Source organism: Vipera ursinii (assembly GCF_947247035.1).
Source record: "Vipera ursinii genome assembly, chromosome: 4".
Lineage (NCBI taxonomy): Eukaryota > Metazoa > Chordata > Lepidosauria > Squamata > Viperidae > Vipera > Vipera ursinii.
The window spans coordinates 66457986-66478558 of record NC_139514.1 but is presented as its reverse complement, the minus strand read 5'-3'; the positions used below and the strand labels follow the sequence as shown (position 1 = coordinate 66478558).

General features: G+C 44.8%; 1 protein-coding gene across 3 annotated transcripts in view; it reads right to left on the bottom strand.

Moving 5' to 3' along the window:
- Positions 1–14995, bottom strand: part of BCLAF3 (BCLAF1 and THRAP3 family member 3) — a 48736-nt gene extending 33741 nt beyond the window's left edge. For 2 of the 3 annotated variants that reach the window (XM_083362941.1, XM_083362943.1), the window contains exons 1-4: positions 14860–14995; positions 3116–3189; positions 1972–2550; positions 1028–1630 (exon numbers count right to left, since the gene is read on the bottom strand). In XM_083362941.1, the coding sequence (XP_083219067.1) occupies positions 1028–1630; positions 1972–2550; positions 3116–3156 (1223 nt within the window). In that variant the 5' untranslated portion in view covers positions 3157–3189; positions 14860–14995. The remainder of the gene's footprint in view (positions 1–1027; positions 1631–1971; positions 2551–3115; positions 3190–14859) is intronic. The other variant, XM_083362942.1, reaches the window with a different exon arrangement.
- Between the last annotated feature and the right edge of the window lie 5578 nt (positions 14996–20573).

Here is a 20573-nt window from a genome sequence, read left to right as displayed (position 1 = left end):
AGTTTTCTCTAAGGTACAGCTGTGAGAGACTTCCTCCCCAAAATATAGAATGAAAAGGCAGCATATTGAAACCTGTGACCAATTACAATTTTCAGCATTTCTTCACATTTATCCTGTAAGATAGCACTGCTCAGAGTTAATGTAAAGAGCACTTCATCTAATAATATACAAAATTTGAGTGAGGAACACTTGATAAAAGCACATCTGAATATAATTAATTTATTAGTTATTAATAATTAATAATTAATAATTAATTTATTATTTATTAATTTAAACTTATATACAAGTTTAAAACATGCTTAAAGCAACCACAAATCAGTCTCTGAAATTATAAAACTATGAAAACTTTTGTCATCCAGTTTTGATTATATCAACTGATTACAGACATGATTCAGTTTCACAAAAGAAACCATTAAAGGCCAAGCTAATTCAAGCAAGTTATAATTATATGACATTTTTCATCTTTTAGGTGATTATTTAAAATTACTTTGAAATTACTTTCAAACAAGCATATTTCATGATGCACTATGCAAAGGAGCTTTTTTCCGTTTTTTCATTTTAACTGCAGCCCCATGCATTGGAGATATTCATGGAGATAAAGGGAAGAATTGTCCCATAATATTCAGATGTTCAGGAAGCTGATGGGACAATGGAGGAAGAAGCTACTGCAATTCTCTGAATCCTGGTCACTGAACTCAACAGTATAGTGGTATCTTGGTACTCAGCTGTTTTGAAACTCATCAAATTTGATACTCAATGCATTTTGTCATGAAAATGTTGTCCCAGTACTCATCATTTGTTTGGTACTCAACGCACAAGCTACAACCTGTTTGTGCGGCTACCTTATGATTCACTAAATTATTCCTTATGGGAAACAGCTGTTTGGTACTCGCTTTTGGTACGTTGCACCTCCCAGAACTAATTAACAATGAGTACTGAAGTACCACTGTACTGACCTAAAATTATCAAAATATGTTCACTTTAATAATTTGTTGAAATAAAATTGATAAAATATAATTGACATTACCTGTATTTATGTGTTGTTTTCTTCATATCCACTTTTACAGTGAGTTTTTCTTTCCTAGCATGAACATCTGAAATTTTATGTTGGGTATCATGCTGGTAGCTGCTGGAAAAATCTATTCTTCCCCTAAAATCCAAATCTTTCTTTATTTGTTGTTTTTCATTTTGATCTAAGGATTTAGCACATGAATTGTGGCCTTTCCCTGAATTATATTTCACTGCCACTTCAGTGTGAGGCTCTCCCATTCGGTTTGCCCTGTCATTGCTGTAACGACCTGAATATTTACTATTCCAAACTCCTTCACAGTAGTTGTATTTCTCGTTGTCCAACTTCACATATTTCGCTTTTTCATCACAGGAATATTTTCCATCTGGATATCTATGATGCTTATGAGAATACTCATATGTAACCTTAGTTTTACAATTATTACTGTATTCAAGTTCACCACGCCATTGATCTTCAAGATTTCTCTGTTCTTCCTTTTTCTGATTGGAAGAATGATTTTGCTTCCATTTGGAACTGCTTGCAGATTCTCTATCATATCTCTCCATTTCATTCACCTTTTTAGAGCTGGGCCCATATTCTCTGTAATCACGGTCAGGATACCTGTGTTGATATAAAGTAGTTTATACTTGCAGTAAGAAAAAAATGAGAATTTATGTATGCAGAATGCTGGTAAACTCAGGTGTTAGGTAGAATGTGTCACCCCGTGATCCCTCAAGCCACCAAAAAAGAGGGGAAATTATGATCTTGAATATGCTAGTCACCAACAGGATTAATATAAAAGAAATAATATTCCTCTAACACCAGTAGCCCACAATTAAACTATATTTTTATTGTTAGAGAAAATAATTTTCTGGGCAAAAATCTTCAACTATTAGGGAAAATAGTTTTCACTTGAGGCTTTACACCACTAAAAAAAAAATAAAACTGGGCAATTTCTCTACCTCTTCTGGGAAGAACTCCTTGGCATACATTCATTAGAAAATCTTCGAGATGATTGAACATACTTGTCTTCTTGTAATTGGTGCTGCCTCAAGTCATTTTCATTCCACTTCCTTTCAAACTTACATAAAGTCTTTAATGGCCTATGATATGTCTTCATTTCTTTTGCGTTTCCAACAACTCGAGTATTTTCATGCATTTCTCTGACATGTACTTTAGATGGATAAAATGACTGATGGTGTTCTTTGTGAGACATTTCTAAATATCTGGAAGTAAACTGGTTTCTTCTCATACTTTCATTTCTTTCAGGTGAATATGTTCTAAAAGAATTATGATTGTCAATGTGTTCTGAAGGGTTTCTTTTCAGAGAAGGGGAATATGACCTGGATTCATGAAGTTGATGATAGTTAGTTTCATGTGGCATATATCTGGGATTGGTTTGCCCATGTTTTGCCTCTTCCATTCTCCAAGATGTAAGTTTCTTTGAGTCTTTTTGGAAAATCTTATGTTCAGAGTCATAATCAATGTGATAATGCCTTTGTCTATTGTATTCCTGTGCTCTGAAGGCTGGTGATAAAGATCTACATGAAAAGACATAAATAGAGAATTCAATTCAATTATTGCAACGTACATTATGTCAGTAGGTTTGAGAGTCTGACAAAGTAGCAGAAAATATTGTTCTAACTTACATATAGGAGCTTATTTGACACTTTGAAATTTTTAAAAAACATTTGCAAATTAAAGAAGCTACTTCACTTTTTTGTTGCTTAAATTGAGGGAAAATGAAGTAAAACTGGAACAGGTTTTTATCATGTAGATAATTCTTATTATACAGACTAGCAGCTGCTTCTGGAAACTATGTATACGAAGTGCAGCAAATGTTAAGTGCTGCATAAAACTTTTTCTGTTCCGTTGTCACCAGCTACATTCCAGAAGATAATGTTATCACAGCTATATTCTCAGTAGGGAATATTATATTCCATTCTTACAGATAAGAGGATCTCTCACCCTAAAATCCTGAATACATTTACTTCCAAATATAATTGCAATAATTAAAAAATATTTCTCAGATAAGCATTTAGTGCTGCTGTCTTCTAGTAAATTAAGTAAAACCTGTATGAGCAATAGAAAAAGAGGACCGTTTACCTTCGTTTCCATCGTGGCGATCTTGACCGTGATCTAACCATCTTTTCATATACTTGTAAGCTGTCTTCGTTAAACTATTAGAAAAAATGTAAACAAGTAAATATTTAGCAGTAACTAGTATGTACTATAACTGTTAATAGTTTAATGTTTACCAGAATATATTTCAAAAAAAGGTATTTAATTTATAATTAACAAGAACGAGAACCTAAAACAGAAAACAACTTCGTATTTTATCTGAAATGGAAGTTTTGATAAGTTGCTGGTTTCATATACTACATTCATTAGTTGTTTTTTTTTTAAAAAAAAATCTAAAGTATGTAATTTTCTAAAGAAAAAACATGCTCGCAAAAAAAGTGGGACAGAAGCCTAAATCATACCATTCCTACTAAAGTGTTGTAAACCAGGGATTAGCAGAAGATTAGCGCTTGGCGCCTTGCGTTCTGTCATCAATGGGAAACAAATGGACAATTTGCTGTACACCTTTATGGCGGGAAATTGGGAGGAGGTAAGAGCCATTTGGTTCGTGCTGGAGCACTGGCATTTTCAAGGCTGTTTGCCCTGAACGTGGAATTTCGCCAGCCAAAACATCTGAGTTTTGCATAAAACATCTTGGTAGTGCTGGACTGGCTATACATGGTCGGACCACTGAGGGGAGGGGAAGGGGAAACCAGGGGGTTTAGTTCCGTATTGGTGAGCAGAAATTTTAGATTCTGCTTGACTCTCTTGCAATCTCTTAGCAAAAGTGCCTTTTCACTTCAAAGGGAGTCGAGAATTTACTTCCCTAAGAGATCAGCCTGGGGCAGTTCTGACATTAAGCAGAATCTGCATTTACTGTCAATCTGGAGAGGGCATCACCTTTACTGTGGAGATCGTGCACACAATGTCAGCTCAAGAGAGCAACCAGGAGATTGAATGCTAGGGGGAGGCTTTGTCCAGGTCCCCTCCCAGGTTGGATCTCTCTGACTAGACGAGAGCTGCAGAGAGCTGCAGCAACCTGCCAAGACCCAGGTGAAGAAAGGAAGACTTGGAAGAGAAGCTCCCATGGGTGACTTTTATTTGTGGAAGCCATCAAAGGGAGCAGAAGATGGAGCTGAAAGAACTGGAGGAGGAGAAGGAAGAGACGGGTGGAGAGTATCTACAAGCCGACTGGATGATGGAGCAAGCCATCAAATTTATGCGGGGAGCTTTCAAAAAACTAAAGGCGTGAGAAGCACTCATCCGAGTCTCCCAGCCAGACAATCAACCATGCCCAGTGTGTCAGCAACTGATGGGGTGACTACATCTGCCACAGCAGGCAATGCCAGGGACTGAGCCATGGCGGCAGTGACCACAGTGACCAATACCTGGAGAGGTGGCCCAACGCAGGGCCCCTATGGGGATTGCACCGGCAAGGAGGAGCCGCAAGACCCCACTACTGGGCGTGAAATTTGACGGAGATTCCCAGCAACTGGGGTCCTTCCTAGCCCAAGTCTGGACCTATATGCAGAATATGGTCCTGAAATAGCTACAGAGGGCAGCAAGGTAAGATGTGTCGCCATGGCCCTGGAAGGAGCTGCATCGAGGTAGATGGTCACCCTCCACAATGACGACATGTCAGAGCTGAGAAATTTCAACTGCTTCATGGCGGTGCTTCACAAGCACTTTGAAGACCCTCTTGCTGACTAAAGGGCTAGAGACTGAATCAAGACCATCAGCCAGGGCCGAAGAAATAAAGCCAGGTATACCCAGGAGTTCCGCAATCTGCTGGCTAAACAACTGGACACAAGACATCCTGATTGGCTGCTTTAAAGACCAGCTAACCAACGAGATCTACAACACCTGCATTTCCAGTGGCACCCTTTCCACTCTCCATGCCTGGTACATTCTCCCTGAGGAAGCAGAGATTGACCTTGCTCCTAACAAGCATTGTCCAGGGAGAGGTTGGTGGAAATCCTTCCGAGAGAAGAAGGAACCCCCAAAATCGAAGACAGGTGCCCAGAACTCTCAGCAATGTCCCACAGCCTGCTTCAAATGCAGAAAGGAGAGGTACTGGGCTGCTGAGTGTAGGTCCAACCGACTGGCCCAGAAGACAACTCTGGGGCCCACCCAAAAGCCTACCAAGCCACAGTTGCGAACCCATGAGACCACCCTGGAAGGATGGTGGGAGAACTCTGACCAGCCCAGCGAGGAGCTCAGAGGAGAGCAATAATGACTCCAATGATGACCCCCTGGTAAGTGGTCCAGTCATCCTGATGACTGTCCCCATTGAACTGATAGCCCAGTTCTCGGAACATAAAGCCAGCCTGATGGCCCTTCTGGATTCAGGGTGCACCAGGTGTTTATGACCCAGGTGGTCAAGGCACGACAGGCCTCTAGAGAGTTTTTATTTTTCTTAACAAAGTTGCAGCCAACAGCCCTCCAACAACTGGTAAGGCTCCACCCTCATGCTACCCTGAAGGCAGACACCCTCAGACTCCCAAACACAGCCCCAGGAGTAAAAAGAAAGGCCACAGAGTAGGAGCATACTCAGATGGCAAGGCTGAGGGTTCCAAGTCCAATCCACCAGGCAGGGTCCAGGCACAATACAAGAACAAGAAACAGGTCCCAGGCAAGAAACAGTTCCAGAACCCCAGTGAAGCAAAGGGGAAACATAGGCCACAAGAGAAGGGCACGGTCCAAAACAAAATGCGAAGAGCAATCTTCCAAGAGTGGCAAGGCAAAAAACAACAGGCACAAGTAAAAGTCGGGGGAGTGTAAACCAAAGCAAACAATTGTTCCTGGCAAAGACTATCTCCTCACAGCTTCTCCTTAAGTTACTCCCTTCCAGGTGTTCCTTGTGAGAAGGGGGTGGAGTGACCTCCTCCTGAGTAGTCTTGCAGTCCTTCTCTGGACTTGCCTACTCCACTCTCCCTGCTCTTGGATTGAGTGGATAAGCAGCTGTTCCTCATCAGAGGAGATCGGCTGCTGATTCTCCCGTGTCTGTGCAGGGAGGCAACTCTCCATCTGGTTGATCACCTCCCCCAATGCCTGAGGGGCCAGGACAGCATCGCTCTCAGCTCTCAGCCCCTGGCGTGCCTTCCTGTTGGATGGTCCCAGCTCCAACTCTTCCTCCTTCTCCTCCAAATCAGCCTCTGAGGCACCCATGACACAATGTCCTTGGTCAACCCTGCCCTGGTGGAGATTTGGGGGTGAGACTTAGACTGCTCAAAGTGCCAGTGGCATTCTGCCACTTAGCTCTGTGATGGGGGTGGGTGGGATTCCAGTGACATTCATCACCAAATTGATAGAAATGCAGATGGGGTCATAAACAGAGACTCTGAGTTTTATTGTGGCCCTGGGCTTGGAGAGACATTTGGTGCTGGGACTAGTGTGGCTACAGAAGTGGAACCCTTATGTGAACTGGAGAGGGGAGTTGCTAAAAATCCAGTGGAGTGAACAAAGCTTAAATTGAAGGCAGGGAGGAACCAAAGCAAAGGGTAGGTGTACCATGCAAGAATGGAAGAAAGCTGATTGCCAAATTCCAATGGAGTACTGGGACTTGCGGGATGTATTTAGCAAAATGGGTTTAGATGAACTCCCACCCCACCAACCAACAGACTGCTCCATAGAGACCTTTTTGGGGGTTAGGCTATCCAAGTCCAAACTGTATTCAATGACCTTGAGGGAGCTACAGGAGCTGCGTCTTTTTATAGATAAAAACCTAAAGTGGGGATTATTTAGCCAGCTTGGAAACTTCAGTATTTGGTAGCGTGGAAGGACTTTCTTCCTTCAGAAACCGAATGGGTGGACCTCAAAAACATTAAAGAGGCCAAACTTCTCAAATGTTTGCACAACCAATATCCTGATAAATTGAAATAGTATCCTACTCTAACTGTATTTCTACCTCGTTTCTCTTTTATATTGTGTCTTTCCTTTCGTTTTGCAGGATTTAACATCTCTATCAAGGAGGGTAGCATGTCAGAACAAGCAGCTTCAGCTTGGCACCTTGCGCATTCTGTCATCAATGGGAAAGGGAGGGGGAACAAAAGGACAATTTGCTGTATACCTTTATGGCGGGAAATTGGGAGGGAAGAACTGACAGTTGAGGAAGAACAGAGCCATTTGGAATCCGGTTTGTGCTGGTATCTTCAAGGCTGTTTGCCCTGAGTGTGGCATTTCACCAGCCCAAACACCTGACAGTTTCCCATAAAATCATGGCGGTGCTGGATTGGCTATGCTCGGATGGACCACAGGGGAAGCACCCGGGTAAACCAGGGGTTTTTTAGCTCTGTATTGGTGCGCGGGAATTTTAGATTCCGCTTGGCTGTCCTGCAATCAGCAACTCTTAGTAAAAGTGCCTTTTTACTTCAAATGGAGTTGAGTTTTACTTCCCTAAGAGATCAGACTGGGGCGGGTCTGACAATATCCTGTAGTCTATCCATGGAGCTCTGCCACTAACTGGCAGATCACTGTGCAATAATTAGATGTTAAGATTCACACACACAAACAAATCTTGCACACAGAAATTTATATTCTTAAAAATATAAATATACAATAATTTAATAGTCATGCCATAATTAAGATATATTCAGTATGTACTGTTATTTTCTGAATTATCACACCCTTTCCTGAATTGTCACAAGCTGTCATGATATGCACTGTAGCAAAAATTACGCAATATTGAGATTATCATCCAGATAAACAAGTTTTGAATTAGCATTATACAAAATAAGTATTCAAAATCCCTAATCTGTGCTATCAAAATAAACTCCCACCCAAACATGGAGAAATGTTAACTTTTTGCTTTTCTAATTATACCAACTCAATATTATATCTGTTTTTTTGTATTAAGAGATTTGGAGTACTTTCATCTACTGCGTTTTGTAAAAAGAGAACGCTTTCTTTAACACTCCGTGGAAGATTTAATGACATACACTGTACTTTAATGTTTGTTGACTTTCAGCCACCAAATTTTTGCTGTTTTGTTACAATAGCTTTTTCTTTATATACTGTAAACTATAGAGAAACCACAGATAAAATGGACCTGCCTCCTTTATTAATGGTATATGGTCAGTAGCACTGTTCATCCAAAAACATTTTTATACATACGGATTTAACTAAGAAACACTAGGGGAAAGAACCAGAAATGTATACTAATGTCTCTTCCACACTTAATACATTATGGTAGAATACTACTACTCTTCTTTTCATTTAAATAGATCTCTTTTGTACACATTACTACAGAAACACACTTGATTTTCTTGTGTTTTTGATGCTTTAACATTTCTACCCAGTATCATCCATGTTTCAAATTTCAGTTTCAAATTTCTGCTTATTAATAAAACAGTAAAGTATTCTGCATCCAACACCAGATAAGTGTTTCTATACAGAATTCAGAAATAGAACATTCCTGTCCATGCTCAAAATGATTTCAGCAGGCCAAAAAAATCATTGCAAAACTTACAGCTCTACCAAAGTTGAATACAGATAAAGTCACAACCAGGCAAAGCCTATATGGAAAATTTGAAATAGATGGGATATTGCTTTAGGGATAAATAAAACTAGTATAATTTCCTATGCAGATACCGTAATTTCCGGCGTATAAGACGACCCCCGACTTTTAAGAAGATTTTCAAGGTTTTTCGTCTTATACGCCGGAAAATACTTACATGTCAGTTGCCAAGTGTCCAACACAAGCCCGATTAAGCCCCGTCTGATGCAGATGGTGCAAAGCCTCCCTTTTGAAGCCCAAAGGGGCTTTTCCTTCCACCCACCCATTTGAGAGCACATTTGCACACGGAGCAGCCGCGTGTCTGGAGCCAAGCCCCGCCCAGGAGGCAGTCAGCCAGCTGGGCTCGGAAGACGCGCTGGAGAGGCGGGCTTGGGGCGGCCATGCCGAGGCCGGCTGGCGAGGGCCGCTGCGTGGTCTGCGGGCGAGAGGGGCGCCAGGCCCGCCGGAAGTCCCTGGAAGTTCCAGGAACGGGCTGGCAGACACGCTCTTCCCTGGCCCGCTGGAAGTCCCCGGAAGTTCCCCAAACTTGGAACGGCCTGGCGGCGGGCGGGCACTCCCTCCCCGATCCGCCGAGGAGCGTCTCCCAAAGCCGTCGCGAAGGGAGCGGGAAGGCAGCCAGGGGCGGTGGGCCCCGACACGCAGAAATAGTCGGCCTGGTCGCTGGCGAGCTGGCCCGCGGCTAGGGCCGGGGCCAGGAACAGGTAGCCGGGTGCAGGTGGGGGGAAGGAAAGCCGGGCGCAGGCTTCTGCGGCTGGTTGCGAGGCCGGATGCGGGCATCTGCCGGGAGAGATAGCGGGTAGCAGGGCGCGCTCTGCTTATGCTCAGATGCCGCTTGGGTGAGGGGGAGGGGCTTCCTGCCGCTCCCGGGGTCTGGCGTTTGCAAGGGGGAGGGGAAGGGGCTTAGAGGCTCTTGGGGATGGGAAGGGAGAGTCACGATGGAGGGGGGACTGGACTAAGGAGGCTTGAAGTTGCTTTGCAAGAACGGGGACGCTTGACTGATTTATGTTTTTTCCCGGCGTATAAGACGACCCGGCGTATAAGACGACCCCCCAACTTTTGAGAAGATTTTCAGGGGTTCAAAAGTTGTCTTATACGCCGGAAAATACGGTACTTTTACCTTGCAGAAAAAAATTGTCGAAACATTTTAACAAAGAATCTTTTAGCAAACACTTTCAGAAATTTATCTACTTTAGGAGAGAAAAATATATATGTTCACTATAAATATATCCATCTAATGAAAGCTTCATTGGGAAATTTTATCCATTTATTTTTATTCCATGTTTTGTGCTGTTTAACGAATTACCAATATGTAACAGGACCTCTTCTCTTCCCATTTGGAAGCTGATCAACAATAATGGGACAAAAATAGCATTCTCCCAATGGCTGACACTAAAGTTTACAACAGGAACAATTCATGACCACATACAAAACATTACTGCAAGTTTTAAAATGAATCAATTAGGCCTGCATTACTATTATATTTATCTTCCATTGCAATTCTTCAGGTACATCAATAGCCTAAAATTTCAGTATCAGCATATTGGACAGAAGCTCTATGAACAAAAACAAGAACACCCTGAGAACAAGATGCACAATACTTGAAGAGGTGCTAGGCCCACCCCCACCCAGAAGCCCTCACCTCCCCCAAGCATTTTTTTACTAACCTGCCTTTCAGCTGCATTCTGTTTCTCTGTTCACTTCTCAGCCTTCGCCACGTGTTTGTGGGACAAAAAAAAGTTCCATCAGGCTTTCTAACTTCTCACAAGATCTCACGAGAAGTTAGAAAGTCTGATGGAACTTTTTTTTATCGCTAGTCCCACAAACATGCGAAGAAGGCTGAGAAGTGGAGAAACGGAATGCAGCTGAAAGGCAGGTTAGTAAAAAAAAAAACTGCTTTGGGGAGGTGAGGACATCTGGGCGGGGGCGGCAACCTTACTCTGCATGGTGGCGGGATGGTGGGGCCCATGCCAGGCCAGCCCCTGCAGCCCCAGGGTAGCCGTGCTGGGTGGTGGGGGGCAGGGCATTGAGGTGGGGCCTGGCAGGCTGACCAAAGCAGCAGGTGGAGCCCGGAGGCTCAGGTAGGGAGGGTACTGAAGTGGGTGATCGAGCCATTGGCAAGAGCAACGCGGTTGAGCAGAAAGCGGCCTCACAAGATTTCTTTCCTTACCTGCTCCCCTTGCTCTGAGGCCGCTTTCTGCTCAATCGCGTTCTTCTTGCCAATGGCCCGACCACCCACTTCAGCGCCCTCCCTCCCCAAGGCTGTCAGAGAAGAGAACTTCTCAGCTCTGCCTACAGAGCCACCAAAGCTGTAGCTCAAGGGTCCTCAAACTACAGCCCGACCTGTCTTTTTACCGGCCTGCCTCAACCTCCCGGGCAAGCCGTCCAATCACAAGGAGAGGGTGGGTGGATGGTGGCAACAGCCCCAGCCAGTGGTGGGACAGCAAGTTGGTGGAAGATGTTTTTTCCCCAGTTTCTGCCTCATGTGCCCAAGGGCGTGCTTGCCCTTTGGCCACACCCACTTCCTCTCCTCCTCTTGCCTATTCACGTTTTTACCTCAGGGCTGGGCCGACAGGTTTAGGCCTCATTTACAGCCTCGGCCTTGCTTAGGGCAGCCACGCCTGGTGATGATGCCACTGTTGCTGCTGCTTCTGAGGCGGGTCCCTCACTAGGCACTACGGAACCCAAGCCCCAACCTCCACCACTACTGCTGCTGCCATGCCGTCCAAAAGGAAACTGGTGCCATCGGCCCTCAACACCATCACTGAGGGACCCAGCCCCACCGGCGGTTGGAGTGGGGCTGCTGGAGTGGGGCACCGGTTATGAGTCTGAGGGGAGCAGGCGAAGGGCGATGTATTTGTGGGGGACAGCCAGGGTGAGCGAGAAAAAAAGGAGAATTTGCTCCTGGAAGGTTATTTTGGGGTTGTGAGGGATTGTGTGGAGCTGAGGTGATGAAAGATCAGGGAACCGCTGGGAGGGAGGATGCTGTTGGCCTTCAGAGGAGCATCCCAATCCACAAACGGGGGTGGTGGTGCCGTGTCCAGATGAAGCCCCAAGAGGTAAGCAAAGCTGGAGGTGGTGGACCATGAGGTACTGCCAGTCAGGTTCTTTTGCACTGAGATGGTCCAGAATGCCAATCAAGGAGGATATTTCTGGCTCAGAGTTAAAATGAAGGGTCCTTTGGGGGGGTTGTAACTGAGGATGGTGGTTTTCTTGCAGATGTTTCAGGAACCAAAGTGGGATAAGTGAACTAATGATGTTACCTGGTTTGGGTCATGAAACATCTGCAAGAAAGCCACCAAGCTCAGAGAGCAGCAAGGACTCCACAGCTACTGTCCTTCTCCTCTTCTCCTTCATTCCACAAACCCCCTCTCCTCTGGCATTGCTGATGTTATTTAGTTTGGGTCATGATACGTCTGCAAGAAATGCTGAATGGAAATGGCACCCCTGCCCTGCCCCACCTTGCCTCACCCCCCAGGACGAGCCTCCTGCCCACCGTCCCACCCGCCAGAGACCCTCCTGGATCTCCCCCAACCATGCCCGGCCCCCATAGGCATCCCCCCATGAGCAATATTGAGGTGGCCATGCCTACCCTGGCCATGCCCACCCAGCTACGACCACTGTAGCCACGCCTACCCAGTGGCCATGCCCACCTGGCACTTGACGATAAATAAGGGGTTTGGATTGCAGTTTGGGCACTCGGTCTCTAAAAGGTTCACCAACACTGCTCTAGGGTGACGCATGTAATACTGTTGTTAGGCGAGCTGCATTGGTTGCAAGTTTGCTCATCTGGGGAACTATCTTGCTTCAATAGAATTGGCTCACCCCATTCACTCTGGTAGAAAGGGTCTGCTGCAGACCTTGTCAGTCAAGAAATTTCAGCTAGCAGGCTCTAGAAGAGTGCAGTGGCTCCTGTCCTCTGAAACATTTTGCCAGACGAGATCCACTTCCATCTTTTTGGCTTTCAGGAAGGGCCTTACAACCTGGCTCTGCCACTGCTTTGGGCCCCAATGGGGGCACACTGTGCTAAAGGTGGCTGGTGGAGTGATAGACAAGAGCCCACCCCCACACTGTTTGTGCTCTACATTTTTAGTTTTTAATTCTATATTTATGATTTCACAGCATTGTAAGCCACATACAGTTCCTTTGGAAAAAGAGAGATGGGTGGCATATACATTTAATAAATAAAAATAAAACTGAGCCATAGACTGATCCACAATGGTCACTTTTTTCTCAATATTATGGGAATTGCTCTTATATTTATCTCTTGGGTGCCAATCTTGATCTAAAATTCTCATCTGTATCACCTGCATATAAGATCAACAAATTTAAACCCTTTTCATTGTAAAAAAAAAAAGCAAAAGGTATCCAATAAGTAAGACTCTGGGTTTCTGGATTATACTAATATTTCTTAGGAAAAATCTTCATAGGATATAATGTTTACCATATTATGCATTTCACACAAATGGAAATCTTATTTAACATCACCATTACTGGTCTACAAAATGAACACCATGACTATCATAGAATAAGAGCTGAATCATGGAAAGAACAAATGTATGTAACCACATTCTAACAACTATATTAAAATGCATTTGCAGAAATATACCCAGAGTAAGAGACATTACCTTGGTAGAGACATCTACCAAATTAGGAAACTTTGCTAAGCAAGTTTTGTCTCTGAAATGAATAAATTTTCCCAAGTGTAACAACCTCAATGGCAAGCTACTAAATTTTAAGTTACCAAGTTACTAAATACTAAGTTACTACTTTGTGGAATGAATAACACTCATGTTGACATCATGCAAAAACATTTACAAAACTATTGTAATGAGAAAAATATTAGATTTAAAAGGTCACTCACATCAAAACTCTCATATAAACCTAAGTATGCCTTTCTGTATTACTATATAACTTTCTATACTATTTAAGCTTCCATTAGATGAAACTAGAAGTATATCTACTGAGGTATGCTTTCCACTACAGACAACCTGATGATTTTTAGAACTCACTTCTTCACAACAGCATTATTTTCAGCAATAACAGCACTATAGCAACTGTTATTAGAAATAGAAGAACAAGTGGTAACATTCTCAATGGCTTGATAGTTAACTACTTAAGTACTAATTGCTTGAGATTAATCATGAGATGGTCATCACCTTTTGTTAAAGGCATAAATTTTACTTTCTTTCTAAATCAGCCTGGTTAAGCGCAAAAACTAAATAAATCAAACTCCATTTGAAAAAAAAAATCACACTATAGAATTTTTTGCTCTGAATTCTATATCATTTATACAGACTGCCATTAATGTTTTTCCTTGTAAAACAAATTTAGAGGGCCCATGGCATTCTACAAGACAGTACAAAGCTCAAACCACTGAAGTAAATGCTCCTCTTAATAAGATATAGAAAAAAGTGACCCTGAATTTGGTAAAGAGTTAACATTATACAACATAACGGGGTTTTTTTTAAAAAAAAAAAGTTACCATGGCATATTTTGAATCCTCTTTCACATCACGATCACGATATTTAAAACATTACTTGTGTTACACACTGAAACGTAAAAAATAGAGAATCTAAACCCAGTGATGATCGCAAAGAGAACAGCAGTAACTCTATTCATTAATATGGAATTCCTCTCCGAAAACTGTTTTCCTCGTAGTTTGATAAAATTATCGCTCACTTAACTTAAGTTACAAGAAGAGACCGTTTCGGTTCTCCCCGCCCGAGAACGGCAAGTTCATAAGATGTCACAAGAGTTAAGATCATTTAATTCAGGGGTCTTCAAACTTGGCCCTTTTATGACTTGTGGACTTCAACTCCCAGAATTCCTCAGCCAGCAAAGCTGGCTGAGGAATTCTGGGAGTTGAAGTCCACAAGTCATAAAAGGGCCAAGTTTGAAGACCCCTGATTTAATTCATACTAATTCCTATCTAAAATCCGGATCCCGCGCATTATGGACTCGAGAGTCACGCAAATAAGAAGATGTCTCTCTCTCTCGGCAGAAAAGGGACGTGGAGGGGGCGCGTCCCGATTGCGAAACCAGGACTGGAGAGTCTACAGTAGAGGAGACGCAGCACCTTCGCGCAGAGCCAACTCCTCTGAGCCGCGCCCCCCCCACCCCCGAGACCGATACGAGCTCCTGCAAGCCCGTCCGGTGCGCTTCTCCACCGCGGCGCGCCTAAGCCCTGAGGCCCCCGTGAAAGGGGCGGCACCGGGAGATGCTCCCCTTCCACTCTGCCCCGCCGTTCCGGCCCTCTTCCTCCCCTTCCACTAACCGCTGCTTCAGAAAAAGCTCTCGGAGCGGCCACTCAGAGCTTTTCGCCGCGCCCGGATTCCGTCCAACTTGGAGCCGCCAGGTTTCAGACCCGGGTAGAACAGAAGCCCCGCGCAGCGGAAGGCGGAAAGGAAAAGCCCGTCCCTTAGCCCGCCTGCCTATTCCGCCGCAGGCGAACGGATTGGGCTTAGTGCCCCGGAAGTACATGAGCCGGAAGTAGGCGGTAAAAAAATTTGAGGATTCGCTGGCTGTCCCGGAGCTTCTTCGGTGGGTGAGGGTGGCTGCGCGCTTCCCTCCTTTGATCCTGCCGAGCTCGTGTGAAGCCTCTCTCCATGTTTGCTGCTTGTGGCTTGTTACGTTCTTCCCTTTTTCAGGAAGCTGTACTGACTAGTTCTTGGCTGAATTCTCACGAGACACTCCAGGGGTCTTCAAACTTGGCCCTTTTATGACTTGTGGACTTCAACTCCCAGAATTCCTCAGCCAGGCATGCTGGCTGAGGAATTCTGGGAGTTGAAGTCCACAAGTCATAAAAGGGCCAAGTTTGAAGACCCCTGCGCTGAACGCATGTGAGTCAAACTGCTTTGAAAGTACTCAGCGTCTCCTACAATCACAAAAGCCTGTAACTATTGTCGGTTACGTTTAAATTTACCGACCAAGAATGAAAGGGAGACTAGTACAGCTATTTCGAGCTGTTTATCTCTCGTCAGCTAGCCAGACTAGTCTCCCTTTCATTCTTGGTCGGTAAATTTAAATTTAACACACCAATAGTCTGTCGCAGAAGGGACTGCCTGTGAAGACTCCTAGATTGGGGCTGAAAGGCGAATGCTCCGTCCCATATTTGAAGTAGACCAGGTTGCCCTGATATACCGGTCTCACCGGAAAACACTTATTGTCAATTACCGGTACTGCGGCAGGGGCTCACTCCTCCATAGGCAGAAGCACCGTTTTACCCATCTCGAAATGGCTCTTCTGCTCCAAAGGGTACCCGATGTCAATACCTTTTCCTTTCTTGGTAGGCAAATAGCTGCCATTGCATTCATGATTAGTTGGAGCTGAAACTTCCCTTAAATTTGATAGGCACATTAGACTACATTAAATTAGTGCAAAATTATTATTATTTATTATTTATATTTGTATACCGCCCTTCTCCCGAAGGACTCAGGGTGGTGAACAGGGCACATATAAAAAGACAGAGTACAAAAATTAAAAAAGAATTAAATAGGAGCCCGAGCTAAAACAATAGATAGTTATATAAAAATCCACAATAAAAACCCCAACCCATCCCCCATCAGGCCAGGCCGGCTTGTTCAAATAGATCGGTCTTCAGACCACGTCGGAAGGAGCAAAGGTCAGGTGCCATCCGGAGCTCAACCAGCAGCTGATTCCATAAAGCCGGGGCACCCACAGAGAAGGCCCTCCCCCTGGGGGCCACCAGCCAACATTCTCTGACCGGTGGCACCCTGAGGAGGCCCTCTCTGTGGGAACGCACAGGGCGGAGGGAAGTTGACGCCGGCAGCAGGTGAACTAAAACGTAGCTACTTAATGGTTGTACATGTGATACTTAAGCAATCACACAAATGTATCTGTTATAGTCTAGAGCAGAGGTTTTCAACCTTTTCTTCACCACAGATCCCCTTTAAATATCTTTTGTGGCTACAGACCATGGCCACAGACCCCCATGACTTAATTCAAGATTTAAATCATAACATTTCTTCAAGTCTTCACAGACCACGGGCTCAGAACCATTGGTCTAGACTAGAGCAGGCATGTCAAACTGCCAGCCTCGTGGTCCGGATATGTCATGCCGAAACCGCGCAATGGGGAAAAAGTCCTGATACGTCGTGTGATGTCACGCAACATTGCCAGTTTGACATGCCCGTTCTAGAGCAGGGTTTTTCAGCCTTATCACAGATTGTACCACTTTTAGGACATGACAATATTTGAGTACCTCCAGTGCTTACCAAGGTGTCAAAAATTTGATGACTAAAAAAAGGGGATTTTGGGTTTTACTGATTAGATTCATTTGTTGTTATAGAAATGGATAGTTTATAATATTATGGAAAAGTAAAAAGTTGAGGTTCAATGTTGATGCTTTCCTCTACTGCAACAGAGGAAGTCTGTTCTTTTTCTTTTCTCCCCCTCACTTTTTCCCCCTTTTTCCTCCTCACTATGTCCTATTATTTGCTTTTGTATTTTTGTATTTTATTCTATAATCTAATAAAATATTACAAACTGTAGGAAAAAAGTACGTGTTTTAATTTCTTTGGTGGCTGTTCCTTTGCTGAATCACTTTCCCTTTGCACTGACAAAGTTTATCCATGTTATTAATATGCACCACTACCAGCTACTTCAGAGGTCTTCAAACTTGGCATTTTTAAGACTTGTGGACTTCAACTCCCAGAATTCTTCAGCCATCATGACTGGATGAGGAATTCTGGGAGTTGAAGTCCACAGGTCTTAAAGTTGCTAAGTTTGTAGATTCCTGAGCTAGCTTTTTCAGTATTATATTATTTATTTATTTTATTTATTTATTTATATTTATTTTTTTATTTTAATTCCATTTATATCCCGCCCTTCTCCGAAGACTCAGGGCGGCTTACAAGCTTAGCAGTAGCCTTCATTCTATGTATATGCCTGCTTATTAGGGCTTTCACACACACCCCAAGCGGCATTATTACAAAGTCAGCTTAATTGCCCCCAACAATCTGGGTCCTCATTTTACCTACCTCGGAAGGATGGAAGGCTGAGTTAACCTTGAGCCTGGTGGGATGCGAACCTGCACTAATTGCAGGCAGCTGGTGTTACTTAAGGAGGCATTAGCCCACTGCTCCACCAAGGCTTTGTATATACCGCCCGAAGGACTCAGGGTGGTGAACAGGGCAATAAATACCAAAATACAAAAATTAAGAACAGATTAAACCATAGTGCCCAAATACAATAAATAAATTACTTAAAAACAATAATTAAAACCCAAACCCATCAGACCAGGCCGGCTTGTTCAAACAAATAGGTTTTTAGATCACGTCGGAAGGAGCGAAGGTCGGGAGCCATCCGGAGCTCAACCGGTAAACAGTTCCACAGGTCAGGCACACCCACAGAGACCGCCCTCCCCCTGGGGGCCACCAGTCAGCATTCTCTGACCGGTGGCACCCTGAGGAGGCCCTCTCTGTGGGAGCGCACTGGGCGGAGGGAAGTTGATGCCGGCCGCACCATGTAGGGCAGACATGTCAAACACAAGGCCCGCGGGCCACAAACGGCCCGCCACATGATTGAATCCGGCCCGCACAACTCTCCCAGAAATTACAAAGGTCCGGCCCCCACCACCTTGGCGCCGGCCCGGCTGAGCACTTGCTCAGTAGGAGGCAAGTGCACGTGGGCTGGTGGAACCCAGCACCATTTGCATCTCATTAGTCTCCTGCGGCTCCAAAAAAAAAAGTGGAGGAGGAGGAGGTAGGAGGGAGTGAGGTGGGACGCGGGGGGGGGGGAGGACGAACAACACCCAGCCGGTGAGGGGGAGAGATGCCCAGGCCAGCCCCAACCTCCGCAAGTGAAAGCAAGGGAGATTGCAATTGGCTCCTGCAATCTCCCTGCGGCCCGGCTTTCTCTTGCAGAAGGCAGGCTGAAGTGGAGCAAGGAATGCGAATCGGCCGATCTCGCGCTCCTAGGATCTCCTCTGCTCGGGTTCAGCTTCACTTGCTACAAGAGAAAGCAGGCTGAAACAAAGCAAGGGAGATTCCCTCGCTCCGTTTCAGCCTGCTTTGTCTTGTAGCAAAAGAAACTGAAACCGAGAAGAGGAGATCGCTGAAGCGCGAGATCGGGCGATTCGCATTCCTTGCTCCGTTTCAGTCTGCCTTCTGCAAGAGAAAGCCGGGCCGCAGGGCTGCCTCCGTAGGTACTGCTCTAACGCGGAGAGGGAAGGACAGAGAGGGAGGGAAGGAAGGAAGAAGGAAGGAAGGAAAGAAGGAAGGGACAATGGGAGAGGGAGGGAGGGAGGGAGAGAAAAATAGAGAGAGAGGGAGAGAGAGAGAAGGAGAAAGAAAGAGGGAGGGAAACAGAGGAAGAGGGAGAAATAGAGGGAAAGAGAAAAATAGAGAGGGAAAGAAAGAGGGAGAGAGAGAAGGAGAAAGGGAGGGAAATAGAGGGAGAGAGAAAGAGGGAGAGAAAGAAAGGGAGAGAGACAAGGAGAAAGAAAGAGGGAGGGAAACAGAGGAAGAGGGAGAAATAAAGGGAAAGAGAAAAATAGAGAGGGAGAGAAAGAGGGAGAGAGAGAAGCAGAAAGAAAGGGAGGGAAATAGAGGGAGAGAGGGAAAGAGGGAGAGGGAAAGAGGGAGAGAAAGAAAGGGAGAGAGAAAAGGAGAAAGAAAGGGAGGGAAATAGAGGAAGAGGGAGAAATAGAGGGAAAAAGAAAAATAGAGAGGGAAAGGGAGAGAGAGAAGCAGAAAGAAAGGGAGCGAAATAGAGGGAGAGAGAGAAAGAGGGAGAGAAAGAAAGGGAGAGAGAGACAAGGAGAAAGAAAGAGGGAGGGAAATAGAGGAAGAGGGAGAAATAGAGGGAAAGAGGGAGAGAGAGAGGGAGAGAGAGAAGGAGAAAGGGAGGGAAATAGAGGGAGAGAGAAAGAGGGAGAGAAAGAAAGAGAGAGAGACAAGGAGAAAGAAAGAGGGAGGGAAATAGAGGAAGAGGGAGAAATAGAGGGAAAGAGGGAGAGAGAGAAGGAGAAAGGGAGGGAAATAGAGGGAGAGAGAAAGAGGGAGAGAAAGAAAGGGAGAGAGAGACAAGGAGAAAGAAAGAGGGAGGGAAATAGAGGAAGAGGGAGAAATAGAGGGAAAGAGAAAAATAGAGAGGGAGAAGGAGAAAAAGGGAGGGAAACAGGGAGAGAGAGAAAGAGGGAGAAATAGAGGGAAAGAGAAAAATAGGGAAAGGAAAGGGAGAGAGAGAAAGAAGGAGAGGAGAAAGAAAGAGGGAGGGGGAGAGAGGGAGAGAAAGAGAAGGAGAGAGAGAAATTAAATTAGTAACATGATTGTTAGGTGAATCTGGTTTCCCCACTAACTTTGCTTCTCAGAAGGTTGCAAAAGGCGATCACATGACCCTGGAACAATATGACCATCATAAATATGAATCGATTGCCAAGCATCCGAATGTAAATCACATGACCCTGGGGATGCTGCAACGGTCATAAGTGTGAAAAATGGTCATAAATCACTTTTTCAGTGTCATAACTTTGAACGGTCACTAAGTGAATCATTGTAAGTCGAGGACTACCTGTACTTTATCTTTTTTTTTCCTTTTTTAGGGGGGGTTAAGTTTTTGACACGTTGCTGGGTGACACTGCCTTGTCCTAAAAGTGGTACAATGGATGAAAAGGTTGAAAAGCCCTGTTTTAGTATACTGGTACTATTTGGTTCAGAATAATTTTTTTCTTGTTTTCCTGCTCTAAAAACTGGGTGCGTCTTATGGTCAGGTGCGTCTTATGGTCCGAAAAATACGGTAGCTCGCACGCAAAACAAGCACGGCAGAGGAGCCCTTGTGTGAAAGAAGCCTGGCAGAGGAGCCGGAGCGGCTCCACTGCTGGGGGCACGTCTTGGCTGGGGCCTTCCAGGATCCAAGCCGGGCGCCTCTGCTCGCCACTCCGGCTCCTCTGCCGGGCTTGTTTCGCATGCGAGCTACTTTGCCGGGCGCTGCTGAGGGCGAGCAGAGGCGCCCAGCCCAGATCCTGCA